Source organism: Halichoerus grypus, chromosome 8, assembly GCF_964656455.1.
Source record: "Halichoerus grypus chromosome 8, mHalGry1.hap1.1, whole genome shotgun sequence".
Lineage (NCBI taxonomy): Eukaryota > Metazoa > Chordata > Mammalia > Carnivora > Phocidae > Halichoerus > Halichoerus grypus.
This window is the reverse complement of record NC_135719.1, coordinates 7,256,348-7,278,081: the sequence shown is the minus strand read 5'-3', so window position 1 is coordinate 7,278,081 and position 21,734 is coordinate 7,256,348. Positions and strand designations below refer to the sequence as shown.

At 55.8% G+C, this 21,734-nt stretch overlaps 1 protein-coding gene across 7 annotated transcripts in view; it reads right to left on the bottom strand.

The window, feature by feature from the left end:
* The window catches only part of NTRK3 (neurotrophic receptor tyrosine kinase 3), a 399,858-nt gene extending 378,695 nt beyond the window's left edge, over positions 1–21,163 (bottom strand). For 2 of the 7 annotated variants that reach the window (XM_078078899.1, XM_078078900.1), the window contains exon 1: positions 20,273–21,163. In XM_078078899.1, coding sequence (XP_077935025.1) covers positions 20,273–20,520 — 248 coding nt within the window. In that variant the 5' untranslated portion in view covers positions 20,521–21,163. The remainder of the gene's footprint in view (positions 1–20,272) is intronic. The other 5 variants (XM_078078898.1, XM_078078901.1, XM_078078902.1 and 2 more) reach the window with 5 other exon arrangements.
* Positions 21,164–21,734: the final 571 nt, after the last annotated feature.

Here is a 21,734-nt window from a genome sequence, read left to right as displayed (position 1 = left end):
CCGACCTCATCCCTGCTCCTGGGTGCTCCACTCCATTCCCCCTACCCTGCCCTGGCCTCCTTTCCATCCCCCCAACACACGGTCCCCTCATCCCTACCTCAGACGCACACACGTGCTGAAACATTCTACCTTCCAGGCCTTACAAAGCTCCACCTCTTTCTCACCACTCAGGGTCGTCTCAGAGGACGCCCTGCCCAGCCTCCCCTGGAAGCAGCCCCCAATCCCCCAGTCGGCCGCCATACCCTCGTGCTCAGCGCCCACCTCGGACTATGAGGGTATAAGCGGACACATGCTGGTCCAGGGCCTCCCCACACCCAATGTCTGAACACTCAGCAAGCAGGGCTCCCAGCTACCTCACTTCCGGAGGAGGATCTGGATCCAAGGTGTTGCCTGGCATTCATCTGTCTGTTGCAAACAGGACCCAGACCAGGGCTCTTAGAGAGGCTGCATGACTTGCGTGCAGGGGGATCCCCTGGGGCGGAGAGCCCCTGCCCAGGGGTCCAGCCCTGCCAGAGAGCACCGGACGCCCAGCAGGCCCTCGCTTCCACACTGTCAGAGAGAACAAAGAATGTTCTAGGGCTAGGGACACCAGAAGGGGCCCCTCAGAAGTCAGCCACCTGTTTTTCCTGCCTGCTTTCAGCCTTACCGCCACAAGAAATGGCACATCACAGCGGAAACCGGTGGGCTTTATGTCAGACAAGATCCCAGCTCTGCCACCTACCCAAGTGGGTGACCTTGAGCAAGTGACACCGCCCTCTGCCCCTCAATTTCCTCATATGGAAGCCGAAGATAGAAAAGCACCTATTTCAGTGAGTCACGCTCATGTGTCTATCCCAACCCAGATTAATCAAAAGCAGTCCTATTGTATAAATTTGGTACAACCACTTTGGAGAAAGATCTGGCAGTATTTTATAAAGTTAAATATAAATATATCACACCATCCAGAAATTCCACTCCTGAGGATAGACCTGAGAGAAACGAAAGCATGTGTTCACCAAAAGCCTTGGGCAAGGTTGTTCATCATGGATTTAGCCATAACAGTCCAAAACTGGGAAAAGCCAGGGTTCCAACAACTAGGAGCCTCACTAAACAAACTCAGGTATTCCATAAAACAGAACAGTATCCAGCAATAAAAAGAAAAAGATCATGTTATCCACAACAACATGCATGAACCCCAAAAACATTTTGCTAAATCTGTATTATGTGATTCCATTTACGTGAAGCTGAAGACCAGGCAAAAGCAACCTATTATGGAAAAAGAATGGAGACTACCTCTGGGGAGGTGGGAGCAGACTCACTGGGGAGGGACATGGGGGAACTTTCTGAGGGAATGGTAATGCTCTGCATCTCATTGGGTTTGGGTCCCACACATGCACGCATCTGGCAAAACTCAAAGAATGCACACTGGAGATTAATGCATTTCACTGGCCATAAACACTAACTCCAAAGAAGACAATGAAAACAAATATTGAACTCTAGTTTAATGATAAACAGGCTAAAATATTTAGGGGGAGTGTACCAACATCTACAATTTACTCTGAGATGCATCTGAAAAATACCGGTGGGTAATGAGTGAACAGGGGGATGGACAGATGGACAGACCACGAGATAGAGCAAGTAGAGTAAAATATCAACTGCAGAATCCGGTGATTGGTATGTGGATGTTCACTATAAAATCTGCAAACTTTGTGAATGCTGGAAATTTTTCAGGATGAAATGATGGGACGGGAGAATCCTATTTACTTACATTCCCCCCCAAAGAAAGCAATTCCACAGGCTCATTCTTTGCTGAAGTTCTTCCTTACCACTAATCAAATCCCTAGGGTCTGTGGTCCCAGCCCATTGCTATTTGGGGGTGGGCCGGGGGTGGGGGGGTGCAAGGAGCCTAACTTGATGGCTGACACAGGGCAGTGCTCACTGATAGTAGCTGAAATAATGGATAAATTATTTATTGATTGATAAACATCAGACAATCACAGAACTGTCTTCCTGGGCCCTTGTCAAGCTCTGCACTTGCTTCTTCCCTTTACCTAGCTCTGCTTCTCCCACGGATGCGTGATCTCTTCCGCAGGGGCTCCTTTGTTCACAAGGCCGACCGAGCAGTTTCGCTGAGGGCCCCAGCAGCTGGAGGCACCAAAACCTGAGAAAAATCCAGCTCTGATGAACTCCTGCAGGTTGCTGCACTGAGGAAGTCTAAGAAAGGCTCTATTTTAGTTTCAGCAGCCTTGCAATTTTTCTGTGTCTTACAACTGTTGAGCGGTCTTATAGTGGGCTGCATCGTGTCCCCCCACAAAAGTCCTCTGTTGACGTCCTAAGCCCCAGTATCTCCAAATGTGCCTGTATTTGGAAATAAGTCTTTAAAGAGGAGATTATTAAGTTAATATGGGGTCTTTAGGGTTAGCCTAATCCAATATGGCTGGTGTCCTTCTAGAATTGGACGCACAAGCACAGAGGGAAGGCCATGTGCACATACAGGAGGAAGACAATCACCTGCAGGCCAAGGACAGAGGCCTTGGGACAAACCAGCCCTGCCTGCCCCTTGATCTTGGACTTCCAGACTCCAGAAATGTGAGAAAACAAACTTTGTTGTTTCAGTTAAATACCCCATCTACAGTATCTTTCGATGACAGTGTTAGCAAACAAATACAGTGATTGAATTACAGTTTCTAAAGTTTTAATAAAAAAGAAAAAGGATCACGTATCGAGCACCATATTTACCCATCACCTGGAATTAGTGCATATTATCATTTGGTCATAGGCTAATCTCAAAAAAAGAGAGAGGGCAAACCATCATAGCCTTCCTCTCCCTCTCCCCCTAGAACCAAGGCGATCACAACATCGGTGTGTAGCCAGTCACAATTTTATCTTCTTACTACATATCTGTGCCCATAAACAATACGTCCTATTGATCATTGTGTTTTTTAAATTACACGTACGGTGTATCACTCTGCAATTTGTTTGGGGGTTTGTTTGTTTGTTTCCACCAGCATTATGTTTTCAAACATAGCCACGTTAGGGCACAGAGAACAAGATTTAGCTGTGACTGCTATAAAGCACCCCATCATATCATGATATAGCACCCCATCATACAGCACCCCATCGTATCAACATAGCCCAGTTCCCTTATCTCCTCTTCTCCCAGTGACATGGGAACCTGCGCCCAATCCTTTTGCTCCCCCAATTACCCGTGGCCGTAGGGTAAGCTCTTGCATTGTCTGGTCTCGATGTCCTCATCTATGAAATGAAAGCAGCTCCCCACCATGAGTAGGGCTGAAACGCCATATAAACGGCCCACCCCAGAGCAAGGACAGCAAAGAACACGTCAGAACATCTGAGTGACAGGCAGGGCTCAAGTGAGCAGAACGAAGGCCAGAGGTCTTGGGATGTTTGGGGAACGCGCAGACCAGTACGGCTGGGGCGGGGTGTTCCCGGGGTGTCGGGGCGGGAGCAATTCGGACCCAACTAAGGTTCTTGAGCTGCAATTATAGAATTACTTCCCTGCCTCCCAAATAGTTCTTAAAAATCAACTGGGAGTCTAGAACTAGAGTCCTGTGGAAAACATAATTGTGCTTTCATTTCTCAACTACATACTGGATTACATGCATCAGAGCACGCTCCGGTCAAGCCCGGCCGTGTGGAAAAAGTGAGGGTGGGGGGTCAGCATGGAGCCAGGCACCAGATTTGGGGTGCAGAGAGAAGACATGAAAGGGGAATGGAGAGAGAAGCCGCCACCTGGGTGAGCCCTGGCAACATACGCTTGGGAGTGGGGTAGTGTGCTTCTAGAATGGGGGTAATCAAACTTGTCGCAGCCTGGGAAAATTCATAAAAAAAATGTATGCAGGATAGCATACCGGCTCTGATCCCCAGGGAGTACACCCTGAAAGCCATCGCTGCAGCCGTCATTATCCAAGTGTGGTCCCTGGGTCAGCAGCTTCCGTGTTACCTGGGTACTCACTAGAAAGGAGGTCCTCAGGCCCCTGCACCAAGGGGAAGCAGAGATTCTGGGGGCAGCCCAGCACTCTGTGCCTCAGCAAGCCCCCCTGGGGACAGAGATGCATGCATAGGTGTGAGAACCACGGTGCTCTGTTCCCTCAGCCCGCCCCTAACGACATCCTTCTGCAGCTTCAGCCTTCTCCAACCTTCTACCTTGTGCCCAACGACCCTGTTCGGAACAGGAGAGGTCAGAGCCAGAAAGGCCCTCAAAGGTCACCTGGTCAGGCCCCTGGCTTTACATATAAGAAAATGGAGGTCCAGGGCGCCTGGGTGGCTCAGTTGGTTAAACGACTGCCTTCGGCTCAGGTCATGATCCTGGAGTCCCTGGATCGAGTCCCGCATCGGGCTCCCTGCTCGGCAGGGAGTCTGCTTCTCCCTCTGACCCTCCCCCCTCTCATGTGCTCTCTCTCATTCTCTCTCTCTCAAATAAATAAATAAAATCTTAAGAAAGAAAGAAAGAAAGAAAGAAAGAAAGAAAGAAAGAAAGAAAGAAAGAAAGAAAGAAAGAAAGAAGAAAGAAAATGGAGGTCCAGTGATGGCCAGTGCCGTACCCAGACTCCCCCAGTAAGTTGGTGGCAGTGACAGGACCCCAGGACCCTCGCTCAGAGGACATTCTCTTGAGATGTGGCTGAAAACACCTGTGCCCACAAAATTCAGCAATCTCATACTCCCCTGGGTCCGAAAGGCCCCTTCACAGACTAGAGAAGAGCACAGTGCTGTGTCCTATCGGCTGAGGGGCGCGAGGGGCGCCTGGGAGCAGTGAGGCTGGGGCGGGGCCCAGAACTAAAGGAAATTGGGGCTGGCAGGAAGGAGAGAGGCACAGATAACCTGGGGAGCGTGATGGGGGCTCTGGGGCCAGACGTGCCAAGTTCAAACCCCAGCTCTGCTGCTTACTAGCCAACTGAGGACAAGTTCCACAGCCTCCGACTGAGGACAAGTTCCACAGCCTCCCTGTGCCTCAGTTTCCCTGTACTTCATAGAAAGGAGCTGATAATAGTACCTGCCTCACCGGGCTGTACCAAGAATGACACAAGGTTAAAATAAGCCGGTCCCCAGAAGAGCTGCTGGAACAGTCACCGCAAGGGTTGGCACTCTCCGTGACGAGTTCCAGTTTCCCTAGGAGACGCCTCCAACAGGCTGCTCGGCTGAGGGCAAAGCCCCAGGCCCAGAGAGGTACAGAGAGCGAGGCGAATGATGTGCCCAGAGCCCTGTCACCAAGCTGGGACCGGCCGCAGATCCGTGGGACATTCTGCTAGAAATGCGCCCATCCTGTGCAATGCACCTTTACTGAGCACCTGCTAGACCCTGGCTACCGGGGATACAGAGCCGAGTAAAACCCCATCCCTGCCTGCTGAAGCTCGTGGGAACAAAAACAGGGAGGAGCCTGATGCCATCCAGGGCACGTGCATGGAACTCAAGAGTCCTGGCCGTGCCTCCCTCTTCTGTCCAGCGATTCACCTGGGCAGGTGAGGACAGACACCAGGAAAGGTGAACAGGGTGGAGCCCCAAGGCCAGAGCACGCACGCCTGACCAGGGTGCAGGCAACAGCAGCCCTGAATGAGCGACGGGCAGAAAGAAGGCAGGAAGGCAGATCGCCTGGGTGGGGACACAGCTCGCCTCCCAGGCTGGGGGCAGGTGGGGTGGGGAGGCAGAGAAGAGTGCCAGGCATTTGCATGGGGACAGGTTGAGCTTGGACGATGAAGCCTGAACAAGAGTCGGGAAGGAATAAGGTCACTCTTCACAGGTTGCTGCTCCCCGGGGGCCCTGGGCGCTGCTCCCCGGGGGCCCCGGGCGCTGCTCTGAGCCGACAGGAGGGAGAGTGTCATGTTCCCCACCAGCGCCCAGGGCAGGCCAGCCCCAGCTGGGCAGAGTGTCAGCGGGTGCCAGGAGAAGGAAGCTGGGGCTGACCCTGCAATCGCATGGGAGCGGGTCTTTGTGTACCCACCGGGCATTCACCCCAGCCCTGGCTCTCCTCCACACGCCACGTTGGGGAGACAGGCTGATTCCCCAAACCACCCTCCGATGGGATTTTCTCCCAGGAACTTGGCCTGGGGGGGGGGGGGGTGTGGAGGGAATCTGGCTGCATCCTTGGCCCACCTGGCCCAGCTCCCCTACAGCCTGGAGCTAGATCCCTAGGAGCTAGGTCCCCAGGAGCAAGGTCCAGGCAGCTTTCCAGAAAGGGACTTGACCTTACATGTCCTGTAACGACAGGAGAATACAGACCTCCACCATCATCCTGCTCAGCGATGTTTTCCCAGCTCTGAAAAGGGGCTGGCCCCTCGGAGGCTCTCAAATAAACACGCTGATTAAATGCACAACAGGAGAAATGAACGAACGTCCTGGGAGAGCCCGCGGCAACCTGCTTGTGGCCACATAGTTCCGGGTCTTTCCTCCCTCCCTGCCTCTCTGCCCCTCTCCTCTCGGCCGCCCAGGGTCACCTTCCTAATAAACTACTTGCCCCAATCTTTGTCTCCTGAGGTCAGAATGCGATGGGAGCAGAAATGCAAACCCCCCTCTCTTGCCTGCCGTACGTATGTGGCTTCCCCTAAAAAACCATGGGCCTCTTGTGGGCAACAGCAAAGTCACAGACTCAACCTCTCAGTCTGGGGCCACAACCCTGACAAGTAACACCACGGCTGCTCGCATCAGGTGGGCCGGGAACAGGTGAGCCCAGAATTTTTACAACTTCATTTAGAAAAACTGCACCCTCTCCACCCCAGGGAAGCCAGCATTTTCACATATGGACCTTTTTCTCTATGGAACTTTACATTCCAAGCATTTTCTAAAATTCTGCCCCTGCTTCTCTTAAGACACGCCTTTTAGGTGTAGCTCCTTTGGCTAAGGCTGGCTGCCCCAACTCGACTCCAAACTCCAAGAGGGGAGGGCCGTGGCCCTTTATTTTCTCCGCGTGGTGTCCCGGGGCTCAGCAGCATGCCCGGCACGTGCCTGGATCCTGGCGCTAGGAAGAAAGAGGGGTGACTCCCTCGTCTCTGGGTCCTGCAGGAAGAACGGCCAGGCCGGCCCTGCTCACGCCTCTGCCCATCCTTCCCCAAGAGTCCAGATGCCGGGATGGGCCCGGCAGGCAGCGAGGCAGGTGGCCAGACACCTGGGGGCCCCACAGCTTAGGTGCGGATGCAGCTCAGCACCCACAGTGGGCTGAACGCGCCCCAACACCGGCCCCCATCAGCCGTCTCTTATGCACTTGGAAGACAGTCCTTGGAAAAGCGGAATACAGGCCCTCCCCTGCACACCTCCCCAGGGAGAGGAGCCAGCTGCCCCGCAGGACCCTGGAGGGAAAGCTGCGGCCCCAGGCTCTTCTTTCCACCGCCCCCCCTTCACTGTCAGGGGCTCCCAGGGGCCCTACCTCCTCCTTCATGGCTCTCTCCCCCCAACTGCCTCGAAGACAAGGTTTCTGCCAAGGGGATAAAAATGACACCCCTCCTCCACACCCCTGCCCCCTCCCCATTTCTCATGTTATTTCCCACTTGGTGTCTTATCGCCACATTTGTTAAAATGGCTGCCACTTACAAGGTGGCAAGCAGTCAGAAACACAATCTGGAGCAAAGCTGATATTAAATAACTTCCTGAGCCTGGCATGTCTGCCAAGGCTCCCTCCTGAATCGCAGGTGCGTCAGGAAGAGGCTACACAAGGTGAGGAGCAAAAGACACCCCGAGTCCAGCCTCAGAGACACACCTCTGGGCCCCTCCCTTCTCTGGGCTGGAGTTTCTGCACCCGTGAAGAGGAAGCTTAGCACTTACCTCTAACCCCCTTTCCCACGTGATCCCACACACCCCCGACACACACACAGAGCAAAGGGCAAGACACAATTCCTGACATTCAGATCCGAGCTACCAAAGTGCCCTCACTCAACCCGCCCAAAGCCCCCTCCCCTTGTCATTTTCCAGGTAAACATACGGAGCCTCAGAGATCTGAGGCCCACCACATAGACTGGGGATTAAAGCATCTCCCAGAGACTGGACCCCAGGAAACATCGGAAAGGGTCTGGTTGTTGGACGCCGGGACTGGCTGGCTATGAGTCAGTCAGCTGCACGTGTGCTCATCCCACGGGCCCGGGGATCACACATTCCCCGGGGGCCATCGCCACACTCATGACCTTAGAGAATCATCTCTAACCACTCGCATGTGAAGGGAAGAGAAATTCAGCTGACAGACCCCCTGAAGCCCATCTGCCATGATGCGGTTTCAATCTCACCTGCCCCAACAGTACCCACCAACTCCGCAACAGTGCCCACCACTGCCGCCCCCACCCCAGCCAAACACACTGCTGTTCTCCACTCCAGCCACTGGGTGTCACTGCTGCCCCCAGTGAACGGGAACCATGGAGCATTCATGGGCGGAGGGGGTGGCGGGAAGGACCCCATCAGGCCAACAGGATCCCACAAATCACTCCTGCACTGTGTCCCAACCTCAGCCTTCTTCCCGAAAGAGACGGATGGCCAATCATGGAGTACCCACCATGTTCCAGACACTTTCCACACATCATATAATTTAATCCTCACTGCAACACCTCCCAGTAACACCTTACTTTGCAGGTGAAGAAAATGAGACCCAGAGAAATTAAGTAACTTCCTCTAAGTTGAAAAGAAACAAGCAAGGGGGAGGGCAAGGACAGGAACCTGAGTTTGATGTGAAATTCTATGACCTTTCCACAATTTAGCCTCCCTTGAGACATCAGATTCCGAGCTATGGGCTCTAATTGAATCAAATTGTTTTGCAGTGACCCTCAGAGATGTTGGCCCCTGGGAGAAAACCACATGCAGCTTTGATCAAAGGCACATTCCCAACAGGGCAGGCTAAACAGCGCCTCCCTCCCTGCAGACATCATGGTCTAGTGCCCTCTTGTGGCTTAACGTGGAACTGGAATGAATGTGAATGGGAGGCCCTTAAGGGTGGACTGGAGGACTCAGAGGTCACCTCCTTCCCCCTGGATTCCTAAATTCTTTCTCCCAGGGCTGGTCCCTGAGCCCCATCTGCAGCTGACAGGCTTAGTCAATTACAGTAGCCCAGAAGGGGATCATCTAGTGAACAGAAGCTACCTAGGGCAAGAATAGCAGTAAAACTACATAGGACCAAGTCTGCAAGGGGCTGGGGGCTCCTGAATTAGTCTGCATAGAAACTCCCCATGTCCAGAGTACCTGGGACCCTCTGCCACTTGGTCTCCCAACTGAGTCTATCAGTGGGAACCATAAATATCTCTCTGTTCTTTTGGCAGACATGTGCCTTAGCCCTTTTAAGTTTTTTTATTTTTTTTTCCAAATACACACCATCTTGGTCCTTCTCTTATCTCCCTCAGCTTTGGCCCAGGTACTGCTGGTTCCCCTCGTGTAACTTCCCCTAATCCCATGCTTCGAGGACCCTGAAAGGCCACTGTCCATCACCTCTGTAAGACTCCCATTACACCATGCCAATTTGGCCTCTGTGTACCCATCATACGCCAGGCACTTACTATAATCTCATTTAATCCTGACAACTACTCTACAAAGATGGATACAGTTAGCCTGATTTTTCAGATAAGGAATCTGAGGCTCAGAGAAGTTAAGCAATTTGGGTAAGCTCACACACGGGTAAAGCCAGCATTTAAACTGAAGGCTGTCTGGCCAAAGAACCCACTATTCTCCTGACGACACAGAGCTGCCTCTCAGACAAAAAAACCATTGGAAATCTTGGGCATCAGAATTGTTCCAACAGAAGGCCCTGGATTAGAGGCTTAATCTGTTAGGGTGAGTCTGATGAGCTGGAAGGAGGAAAGACTGGAAGCGGAAAGAACAGATGAGAGCCATAGAAAGTATGTATGCTTGTGGGGAAGAAGTTCTGGAGTAGAGGAAGAAAATGAGAGAAAAAACACACACACACACACACTCTCATGAAATCTGCCAATAACCCTGCATTATTAGTATTACTGCCGTTTTTCAGATGAGCAAACTGAGGATCAAAAAAGTAGTGAGCCTGGGGCGCCTGGGTGGCTCAGTCCTTTAAGCGTCTCCCTTCGGCTCAGGTCATGATCCCGGGGTCCTGGGATCGAGTCCCACATCGGGCTCCCTGCTGAGCAGGGAGCCTACTTCCCCCTCTCCCTCTGCCCCTCCCCCTGCTTGTGCTTTCTCTCGCTATCAAATAAATAAATAAAATCTTTTTTAAAATTTTTTTTAAAAGTAGCCAGCCCAAGGTCACAGAGCTGGTAAGAGGCAGAGTCATGATCTCAAGCTTCATTGAGTAGGTGCCATCCATAAACAAGGTTGTGTATGCAAATGACCTCCAGTCCTGCAGGAGGGCCAGAAATGTTAGCTTCATCCCTGCTCTTCAGCGTCAAAAAAAAGTGTCAGAAACAAGCAGGTTGGGATGGCGGGGGGGTGCCTGGGGGGTGCAGTCAGTTAAGCGTCCGACTCTTGTTTTCAGCTCAGGTCATGATCTCACAGTCGTGGGATCGAGCCCTGCATCTGGCTTTGTGCTCAGTGCAGAGTCTGCTTCAGATTCTCTCTCCCGCTCCCTCCTGCTCTCTCTCTCAAATAAATAAATAAAATCTTTTAAAAAAAGAGAGAAAGAAAAGAAGGAAGAAAAGAAAGAAAGAAAGAAAGAAAGGAAGGAAGGAAGGAAGGAAGGAAGGAAGGAAGGAAGGAAGGAAGGAAGGAAGGAAGAAACTGACCACAACAGAGGGGGTCCCGCCTGCAACCCTGGGTCTGGCAGCCATGGGATGGCCCTGGGGACAGAGTCACAGGACCTGACTCCATGAGCTCAACACCCACCACAAAAGCAGAAGACCCCATCTCCAAAGTTGACAACCATGTTAGCAGGACGGGGCTCATTTATGGACCAACTAGCATGTGGAACAAGACTGCACCTGCTCAAATACAGGAACAGACATAAAAGAGCCAAAGTATTCACAGAAAGGAAAGAGTCCAAACTAGCTGGTCCAGGCAGGGCCCATGACCCTAATTTGCAAGGCACTCTCATACCCACCAATTCAGATGGCTATCTCTGAGGGACAGACAGGGTCGGGAGAGCTTAAGAGACAGCACCACGCTCCCCCCTCTGGCAAATATCAGGACCTGGTATTGACTGAGCAGCTACCTGGTATCTAAGAGATTCCCAAGCTCCCATGAGGGAGAAGTGAGAGATGCCCCCACACTTGGGCCAGTATATCAAATGGCCGGAGGGAGTTCATAAAGCTCAATTACTCACGTGACACTAACCCCACAGCATAACCAACTGCCTATCAACTTCTCTGTGTCCACATCAGGACTGATCTTCCTGGGCAGGGGCTATGTCCCATTCATTCATCTCCATTTCCCCCCGTACAGATATGCTGATCCCCGATGCTGCTGACTCACTCCTGTCCACCCAGCGCCCTCTCCCAGCCACCTCCTGGGAAGCTCAGGTCCGGGAGACGACCATGGCTGGGCCGCAGATATGATAAAGGCAGGACCAGCTCTGCAGAGAGAGGCCCCGCCTGGGGGACAGCTGACCCCCCTGCTCATCCCTGGCTCAGGAGCGGCTCTGAGAGCCAGGTCTGCTAGGGCACATCCCACCAGGCTCGCGCCCCATCCTCAGCGCCTGCTCGCCAAGGCAAACACAAGCCTCCAACCGTCTCATGCGCAGCACTGCCCTCTGGTGGCCATGGGGGGTCTATATGCAGACGAACTTGGCAGGCAGGAAGCCAAAGGCTTTAGGGCTTGTTTACCAAGACCTCAGACGTGATGTGCCCAGCACACAGAAGAGATGCACTTGTGCGTGCGCAAAGATACCCCCAGATGCATACACGCAGCCCAGTTCACTGTGGGAGGCAGACGGACTGGGACTGCGAGTCGAAGATTGCTCCCTTCACTCTCACTATCTTTGCAGGAGACTCAAGGTTCCGTCCGCCGCCTCTGAAAGAGCCCAAATCCCTCAGCCCCACAGCAGCCGCTTGCTCGCAGAGGGTGGGGAAAGGAAGTCACACCAGCTGGGGAGGCAGGGCTCCGTGCCAGGACGCAGTGGGTGATTGAGTCAAGCCCATCCCCCTCTCTTGAGCCCCACGTCCTTCCTTGGCAAAACTAGGTTGGACCCCAATTATATCTGAGCCCCTTTCCAGATCAGATGATTTATGGTTCAAAGTCTTGATCTGCTTCCTAACTCAAAAACACTCCCAGATGTCTAGAAACGGAAACATCAACATGGCACCCTAATGTTTAGATAGCCCATCGAACATGTCACCACACTCACTGATCAGACAGGGACCCAGGCGCCAACTCCCAGACGTGACCCAACTCCCAGAAGGGAAAACTGAGACCAGAGGGGTCCTATGATGCGGTGAGCTAGCCAGCCAAGCAGCAGCAAAAATGGGGTGTTTCCACCAATGCCCACCCCACAGTCTCAGCCCTTGGGTGGCTACTCCCGCTCTCTCCATGGGGACAGCTTGTGGCCATCCCCCAGGCTCACAGCTCATCCCTGCGAGGCAGACGGAGCTCCCATGAGCAATGGGGCAGAGCTGAGGCAAAAGGAAGGGTGGAGGAGAAGAAAGCCTGTTCATCTGAGGAGGAGGCAAGAGAAGAGGAAGAATTAGAAGTCAGGGAAGATTCTCTGAACACCAGCTTCTAGCTCTCACTGCTTGGCCTTCCAGACACCTTCCTGCTGTTCTGTACCCACCAGCCGTCTTGAAACCCCAAAGCTCTCCCTGGGAGAAGCCACTCAGCCCTCCACTCTCTGATCCAAGCTCTCAAGAGCCATGGGCAGTCAGGGACACGGTCCTGCCAACCGCGCCTCAGCCCAGAGTGGAGCTGCTGGGGACCCAGCCACCAGCTTCCTGAATCCCCGCCAGTCTCAGCTGGTACCTGCTCTCCTGGGGTAGCTGATCTGACCAAAGGCCAAGACACCACGGGGTGGTCAAGGAGGCCTGGGAAGAGGGCGTGGCTGAGACACGGCCCCGGGGGAGGCTGCTGTCGGGAACAGGTCAGGAGGAGAGCCCCAAAGCCGCCCCGATGGTGAGAGGCCTGTCTATGACCGGGCCGGCCAGACTGCGAGGCCAGCACCGCTCCCACCGTCTCGTCTGCCTTCCCCTCCAACCCCAGCCAGGGCAATGTTCACCCACAGAACCGGACTGTTACAACATAAAGGACCCTTCTAGACCTTCACATCTACCCTTTTTTTTTTTATTAATTGATTATGATGGTCGCATGTTCATGAATGACTGTGTGCGTGCACGTGTCTACCGGTACATATGAGCATGCCTACGAAGACAGCAAAAGAGTCCGGGCAATATAGCTTAATATTAAATGTCAGATCGCTCTGCGTGAAATTCTGCAAGCCACATTCCGTATCTGGACTCACACCCCATCTTGTAAAATGGGATTCACATTAATGAATGAATGAATGTACTTCTCTGATAGGGTTGGTGTGAGGCCATAACGAAGTGTTACCTCTCAGGTGCTTGGAACAGTTGTCTAGAACATAGGAAGTGCTCAATAAAAGCTAGCTGTTGTTAGCGATCATATACTGACAGTTTTCTCTTTGCTGGGCATGATAGAGGGCACCGACCCTCAGAGTGCTGCTAAAAAGTAGTTATTATTATGCCCAGCTTAGAGAGAAGGAAACTGAGGCCCAGAAGAGGTAAGGGGTTTGTCCAAAGCTAGGGAGAGGCTAGGCCCAGAGGATCCGCTGGAGAAACCCAGTTTCTATGGTCCTCTCCACACTTGAGGATTCTAAGGAACACATCCTGCCTGAAATCTCCCATCACCCAGACGGGGGACCCTGTTGATGGAACAAAGCAGATGGGGGGCTGGGAGGCAGAGGTGAGGCTGGAGAGAGAGGCTGGGCTCCCAAGCCAGCTGAGCCCACAGCCTCCCCAGGCCTGCTGGTAAAGAGAGCAGAGCAGAAAGCCGTACTGTGAGTGAATCTCGAATTGGCGTGGGCTACAGGCTGCAAGGAGCCCTGGGGCTGCCAGCCTCGCATAGTTGCTGCCTCTGGGGACCCCAGATTTGGAAACATCGCCCCAGAGGGAGACAGAGTCGTGGGCAAGGCTCTGGCTTTGACAGAGTGCCCAGGACGGGCTCCAGGGCGGAGCAGAAGAGGGTGACGCCTACACCACCACCTGGGAAGAGCGGCCTTCCAGAAACCCTCAGGCCCCAGGCCAGTCGCTGCTCTGGTCTGGGCCTCTCATGGGCCCCTTATGCGGAGCATGAGGGAGGGGTCACCCGCAGCAGTCCCTCCCAGCCCTGAGTTCTGGTGAGCTTTGCACACGGGGTGAAGGCAGAAAATGGAGGATCCTCATGGGGCTTCCCAGGGCTCCACAGGGCACTGAGCTTCCGTCTGGGCTTCACTGGGGTCCTCATCTTTGGAGAGGCAATGTGTTTCCCCAGGTGGAGGCAACTAGGCTTCGGGGATGGATGACAGGTGAGCAAGTGTGGCCCGGAGCAAGAGGAGCAAGAGCTCCCCAGATGACTGGGGAGCAAGTGTGGCCTCCACTCAGGCCACGCTTAGATCCAGCTGCCAGGACTCTCAGCCATCCTCCAATCCCTCCCAGATGGACCATTCCCATAACACTGCCCCTTGGGAGAAAGAGAACTTGCTGGATGAAAAAGACGCCATAGTGTGTCTAGCTGCAGGACCACGGCCAGAGAGAATAGTCAATGGAACCACATAAGCCACAAGACTCTTCTAGAGCTTTCCTTTTGGGAGACACACAACTCAACCCTTTCCTTCATTTTGTTAATCAGTAAAATGGGACTAATCATCCCTGCCTATACACTTCAAGTAGTTGTGGCAAAAATAAACCCAACCTCTGTAAACTGAAGAGCATGAAGGAAATGCTGGGGTGCTCAGGAGGTAAAGAATTGCTAGACAGCAACAAAAAGCAGAACCGGAGGGGTATAGTCCTTTGAGAACTAGCCTGGTCCTCGGGGGCTCGGGGGCCTTAGGAATCCTGGTCCGGTGCTGAGATTCCCCTCCACCCACCACTCAGCCTAATCCCTCCTCTCATTTCCCCTGCCCCCCCGCCCCCCCATCAGTCCACGCCCCACCCCCGAAGCAGAGCCAAGACGGGGAGCCCAGGCTTCAGGGTCACCCCTCCTACCATCAACCCATCTCGCTCCCAAACTCAGGCCCTTCCAATCACAACAACAGTGGGCACTAGTCTTTACGATGATGCATGCTTGAGCAATAAAAATTTTATCTTGTAAGCCCTGAACACTCCTCTCTATTTATTAAGTTATATGCTTGTATATCTTCCTTCCATACGCTAAATATTCCCTTTTCTAGACAAGAATAACTTGAAATGGAAGTTCTAGGGTGTTCCTCCCCCATCTGGCGGAGACTCCTGCTGGAGAAAGGCATGGAGGCTTTGCAGAGGGACGTCTACTCCCTGCCTTGAGCGCAGGGTGGAGAACGGAGAGCCACAGGAAGCTGGGTGTCCAGCCTCTGAGAGGCTGCAGGCCCCAGTGCCTTCCTAAATGTGACATTTGACCCCAAACTGCGTGGCACTTTCTGGGTGACCCAGAGTTCGGTAGAGGTGGGAAGGGAAGAAGCGAAGGGAAAAACGGCCAGTGGCCACTGGCCAGAGAGGGAAGGGAGCACCCCTGTCCTCTTCCTAGGACCTCACAGAGCCTCCATGGGGTGCTCCCTGCACCCTGGGATGGCATCGGTCCCAGCTGGAAGGGACACTGCCCCACGGCCTCAATTCATAGTTGAATTTACAGGCTCAGAAAGGCTACAGTCCCCTCCTACGGCTCACAACGGGTTAGGGGCAGAGCCAGGGGAGGGACCCATATGTCTCATCCCTTTCTCTATTCCTACCCACCCTGTGGTCAACGGGAGGCCCGAAGCGAGGCCAGAGACAGTGTCTGTGATCCCAGTATAAGCCACTTAATGGGGTCCAGTGGCAGAAGAGATGCCACAATCCTGGCAAAGGTCATCCCGAGGGAAGGTCACAGCCCACCCACACTCCCGCCCAAGAGCCAGCTGGGCTAAGGACCTAGTCCACCCTTACAGTCAGAGAAGAGGAGGCAGCATGCAGGGACAGGCAGGGCAAGGACAGAGAGCATCCCAAGGGAGCGGGCATCAGACACTCCCCCCACCACCTTCTTCACGGAAGCATGCTCCTCTTCAGTCAGGCAGGAGGCTGGATGGCCCCTTGCAGGACCCTGAGCCGCATCCCAGACTCCAGGACCAGCCCTCCAGGGACCAGTACCCAAGCACTCTCAAAGCGAGGGCCAGGGTGGGCTGCTTTTACCCAAAGCTGCCTTGCACTCAGGTCCCTGGAGCTGCAGAGGTGACGCTCTGGGCCCCAGAGTGTGCCTGGGAAGACTGACCTGGGCTTGTGGGGGTTGAGGACTCTGGAGCCAGGGAGGACCAGGCCTCCAGGCAAAATCCCAGGGCCTCCAGGCAAAATCCCAGGGCCTCCAGAGCCCCGGGTCCCCAGCCTTCATCCTGGAAGTGCCTCATTCCCCAGAGCTGCAACCACTCCCCCTTCCAAATCTCCCCACAAAGGCCTCCATCTCAGCCTACTTCCCTCAGGCCTAGGCTCAGTGCCTGGCTGAGCTCCATGCTGCCCTTGGGGCCTGGCTCACACCCTTGCTTGCATCCCAGCTCCTATGGGTAATTGTCAAGGTGGCGCTCCCCTTGATCCTTAGACAGGCTGAGAATCAAGGAACCAATACAGCAGCCAAAGCCCAAATGATCCTTCCCCCAGCCAGGCGAGGGCCTGCAGGGAAGACTGGGGACATAAAGGGACCAGAGAGTTGCAAACACCAGGGATCCTGTGGTGGCTCCCGCAGAGACCCAGTCGGAGGCTCAGAGTCCCAGCAAAGAGCTCAGCGGTCTTCGAAATCCAGGTAGCCAGCCCCAGGAACAGAGTCCCATGAACCATCTCCTCCCCCTCGATCTTCTGACAGTCAAAGGATGCACCATTGCGACCCAGCCTCAGGCAGGCTTGACCTAGACAGAGGATCCAACTCCCAGCCTCCACCTTTGTGACGACAGAGCCTGGTCGGGCGCGGCAGTGCGCGAAGCCTTCTAGGTAAGGTTACCATGGGCCACGAGCTCCAGCGGCAAAGGAGCTGGCCTCCTGAACAGAAAGAGGCCCAGAAGGAGAGCCCTTTGGGAGGGGAGGAGGGGAGACCCACACTTCTGCTCTGATGCCTTGCAGCGGATTCCCTCCTGACACTGGTGGGGCAGCCACCTCCCTGATCATAGGCGCCCTCAGCCAGCCCCCGACGGGGACCCAAGAGCCACTCCACACACGACTCTGAAAGACCACAGGGAATCTCTTGTCCATCTTAAAAGTCAGGTGTGATCGGTTAAGCACCCAGGGAGGGACCTCAGGGCTCTACAACTCCACAAACAAGAGGGTGTGTCTGTGGAGGCCAGCCCCCCGCAGCCCGCCCCCCAGTTCCCTTAGCGAGGCCTGATGGAAATGCAGCTTCACCCCAGCCTCTCCCCGAGAGTCTGCCCACGCCGTACCCTTAGGCACACACCAGCAAGAGCTTTAGGCTGATGGAAGGCCGGGGGACCACTGAACTCCCTATCTCTGATAGCATCAGAAATCTGAGGAACACTCTTTCCTCCTGCAAAGTCTGGGCTTCAGCTCAAGTCCCCTTCCCAGGTCATGCTAAAGTCAGGCCTCCTCCCTGCCCTCCTCCTTCTGCCTGCCCTCCAGGCCCTCCTCCCAGCCTGCTTCCACAGGCATCCCGCAGAATGGGGGCCTGGGCCTTGGTGTTGGACAGACTGAGACCTAAGTCTAGCTCACCACTGGGGCTATGTGCCCCGAGAAAAGTTACTTTGCCACCCTGAGCCTCCATTCCCTTGAGTAAAAAGAGGAATGGGAGACATCTGCTTCCCAGGATGAGCATGATTCTCCTCCCTCTCTCCACAGTCCTCCACCTCTAGGCTAGAAGGCTGGGCCCTTCCCGGAGCTCAGTCAATACCAGCCATAGATCTAACAGGGCACTGGGGAGAAGATGGGGTGAGGAAGGGTCACCAGACCCATGACCTCTGACCCTCCTCCCCCACCTGCCAATCCACGCAGCTCCTGTGGGAATCCAGTTCCCTGGCTCTTAGGTGTTGGGGTAGATGTAAGGAAAGGAGTCCTGCCTGCTTGCCAAGAGCCTGAGTCCTGAGACAGGGATGGGGACACACAGTCTCCCAATCCACTCCCTGCCCACTGTCCCCCCATTTGTCCCACTGGGGTCCTCCCATGGCAAAGGGGACAAGAGACCGCACCATCCCCTCCCGTCACCCACCTTCCCAGCCCCTCTATCTTGGACGCTTTGCCCGGAAAGAGCAACCCAACTCTCCCTGATCAAACTGCTTCCCCAAGCATCATCTTCAGAGGAGAGACACCACTGCCTGGCTACAGAGAGCCTACGTGATTGTGGCCATCCCTGCCTCCCACTGGCTTCCTGCAGATACACACATCCTTGGAGCAGAGAACAGGCTGACCGAGGCTCACCGGCTCCCAGAGACCCACACCAGGGACCTTCTCTCAAACCTTTAGCCCACCAATCCCCCTGGATATCCCCAGGTCCAGCTCCTGAGCCCCTGGACCCACTGCTAAGCTCCCTCCCCTCCCCACGCCACCCCCCCCCCACACACACACACACACACACACACACACGAACACACACAGCCCAATGGTGCACTTCCAATCCAGAGTTTCCCTGAGGTTCACACTCAGGACCCTCCTCCCACCATCCTCAGGGGCGCTGGAATGCTGTGGCCTGCAGGGCCCGGAGAGGCAGAGTTGGGCCCATCCAGTCTACCCCTGCCAGCCTCTGGCTCCCCCCTTGGCTGTTCATCTCCTCCTCTCAGGCCCACCGACTGCAGGCAGTGAGGAGGTGAATGGCAGGGCCCAGATATGGGTCAAGCCTGTCTCCAGGGCCAGGAGTCAGAGACATCTCCTGGGCTGCACACTTCCTCAAACTGTCAGCTGCAAGAATGCGAGCGCTCTCTCCACGAAGCCAACAGGGCTGGCGGGCTTTCGAGAGCAGAACTGCAATTCCTCCCGGCCTGGCCGCCCCACTGCTGAGGCAAAGGGAGGGCTGCCGCCTGGGAGAGCAGCGCCAATGGCAGATTCGGCAGAGCTTGCGGCCGCCCAAATGCCTTCCTCAGACCCCAGCCAGGACTTCATTGCAAACCCCTCTCTTGGCTTCCTACCCACTTTGAGGGTCCCCAAGGGGTGTGGACCTTGGCAGGCGGATAACAACCCCAGCACCGTTCACACCCTTATCTGGATGTCAGAATGGGGGGGGAGGTCACCTGGCCCCCTGAGGTCAGTGGAAGGAAAGATGGGCAGCCTCCCTGGACCCTCAGCTCTTCTTTCTCCTGAGCCATGGTTCTATCCCCCATCCGTACCCAAGGGAAGGAAGGGAATGCAGGCCACCACAGGTCTCACTCAGACGGGGCAGAACACAGCAAACGCCAGTCAGAGTTGGAATGTCCAAAAAAAAAAAAAACAAAAAAACAAAAACGGATCTGCAAGATCCTATAACCCCCATCCTCAAACCATGCCAGCCCACCACCCCCGCCCCCCGCGCCCCCTTCTCCATCCTGACTCGGAATTCCCGGCGCAGTTATCAAAGCTCACAAGGACGGGATCTGTAGGCGCCCAGATGCAGATGAGGGTGGGAAAGGCGGGGGGGGGTGTCTCGGAAATGCCCAAAATGGGGTTGGAGAGGGCGGGCGAGAGAGAAAGGGAAGAGGTAGGCGTCCATGACGGCCTCGACATGTCCAAAGTCTCCCCGCGAGCAGCCAGCTCCCAACTTGTTTACTTGTCAGCGTGTTTTGCTGCTTCCAAAAGGAAATAGTTAACGATCTCGGCTGGATCGCGAGCAGTCCCTGTCACCTTCCCTCCCGGCTAAGCGCCACCGCTGTCACTGCCGTCGCCGCTGCCGGGGATCGAACCTCGTCTACTTTATTCCACTTGAGCGTGGCCAAACTGTTGCTATTTAGTGGGGGGCAAAGAACCCGGCTCGCACCCTCGCGCCGAGCCCCGGCGGGTGGGGGCGGGGGCGGGAGCTGGGCCCCCGCGCCCCGGGCCGGCTGGGGTCCCCCGCGGGGAGAGGCACCCACGCGGCTCCGGCTCCCGCCTGCTAGGGCCGGAGCACCTGGTCTACGCAGCCCGAGAGCATCTCCCGAGCCACAGCGAGCCTGACGCGCGCCCGGCGGGCGGCGGGCGGCGGGCGGCGGGCAGCGGCGAGCTGGGGCGGGCGGAGGGCCGGCTCCCGGCCGCGGGCGGGCGAGAGCGAGACGCGGCGCGAGAGGGGAGGCGGGCTGGGGAGCGGCCGCCCGACTTACATAGAAGTGATATTCCTTGAGATGTCCGTGATGTTGACGCTGGCGTTCCCATTGCTGTTCCCTGAATCCTGCCCTTCCAGGAGGGGGAAGAGGTTCCCATCGTCCGGCCGCCGGCAATTGATCTCAGTCTTGCTGCAGACACAATTTGCAGGGCAAGCCAGCACGGAGCCCACATAGTCCAGCCAGACGCTTCCCAGCAAGAAAATCCGCCAGAAACTACACTTGGCTGGGCAAAGAGAGACATCCATCTCCGATCGCGGCTTCTAAAAAAGAGGAGGAGGAGAGGAGAGGGGGGTGGGGTGGGGGGAGTGGGGAGAGCTGGGGGGGAAGGAAACAAAGACGGCGAGGGAGGGGGGAAGGGGGAGGGGGGGCCTCTGCCTTTGAAACGCCGTGCGATCAGATGCAAAATCCTTCAGCGTCTGAAACCATCGCGGCCGCCGCCGCCGCCGCCGCCGCCGCCGGGTGGGAGCCGCGGGGAGCGCCTAGTGGCGCGGTCTGCCTGGCATGGTGGCCGGCTCGGCGCTCGCCGGCTCGCCGGGTCCGGGGGCTCGGGAAGCGAGCCGCGCTCTCCGACTCCGAGACTTTGCAGGGTTGCAACAGACGGTGGGGAGGCAAAAAAGAAAAAGAAAAAAAAAAAAGGAAAGGAAAATATGGTGCTAAAGTCACCAAGTCCCACCTACTGGGCAGAATTAAAACGGACACACCTGCAAAACACACACACACACACTCACTCACACATACACACACCCGGAGCCCGGGGGAAGGAGGAGGAGGAAGATGCAGTCGGGGCTGCAGCAGCCGCCGCGAATGGCTCGCCGCGCGCCTGCAGAAATGTACAAGTGCTCAGAGCCTTACGAAACGCACGGGTTCTCGGAGCGTCTTCCTCGGCTCCCTCCCTCTCTCCCCCTCCCTCCTCCCCTCCCTCCTCGCGGCCTCCTCCCCCCGCCCCCCGCCCCGGCTGGGAGCGGCAGGAGAGCGGAATCTCCCCCTCCCTCCCTCTCCCCCTCCCCTTCCCCACACCCCACTCTCTCCCCGCCCGTCCTCTCCCCTCCTCCCTCCCTCCCCACCCACCCACCCACCCACCCTCCGGCTCGCGGCTCTCGCCCGCACCGCCACCCGCAGCCGCGCGGCCGCCCGCCCGCTCCACGCCTCGCGGCCCGGCGCCAGCTCGCCGCAGCCAAGGGGAAACCGAGACGGAAGGGAAAAAGTTGCAGTTGGGATTGACGGGGGTCTGGGCTGGGGAGGGGGAGTTGGCGAGCTGGCCGCGCGACGCCAAAAGGCGCTCTCCTTTCCACTTTTTGGCCCTCGCGCTGCCCGGTGTTTTGCTGCAATCCGGACCGCGAGAGGAAGTGAAATGGACGCGGCCGAGGTGACCGGGGAGTGCTCCCGAGCCTGGGTGGGGGGCACAAGCTCGAAGACGGCGACGGGGGGTGCGGGAGCGCACGGGAACCGCAGAGAGGCA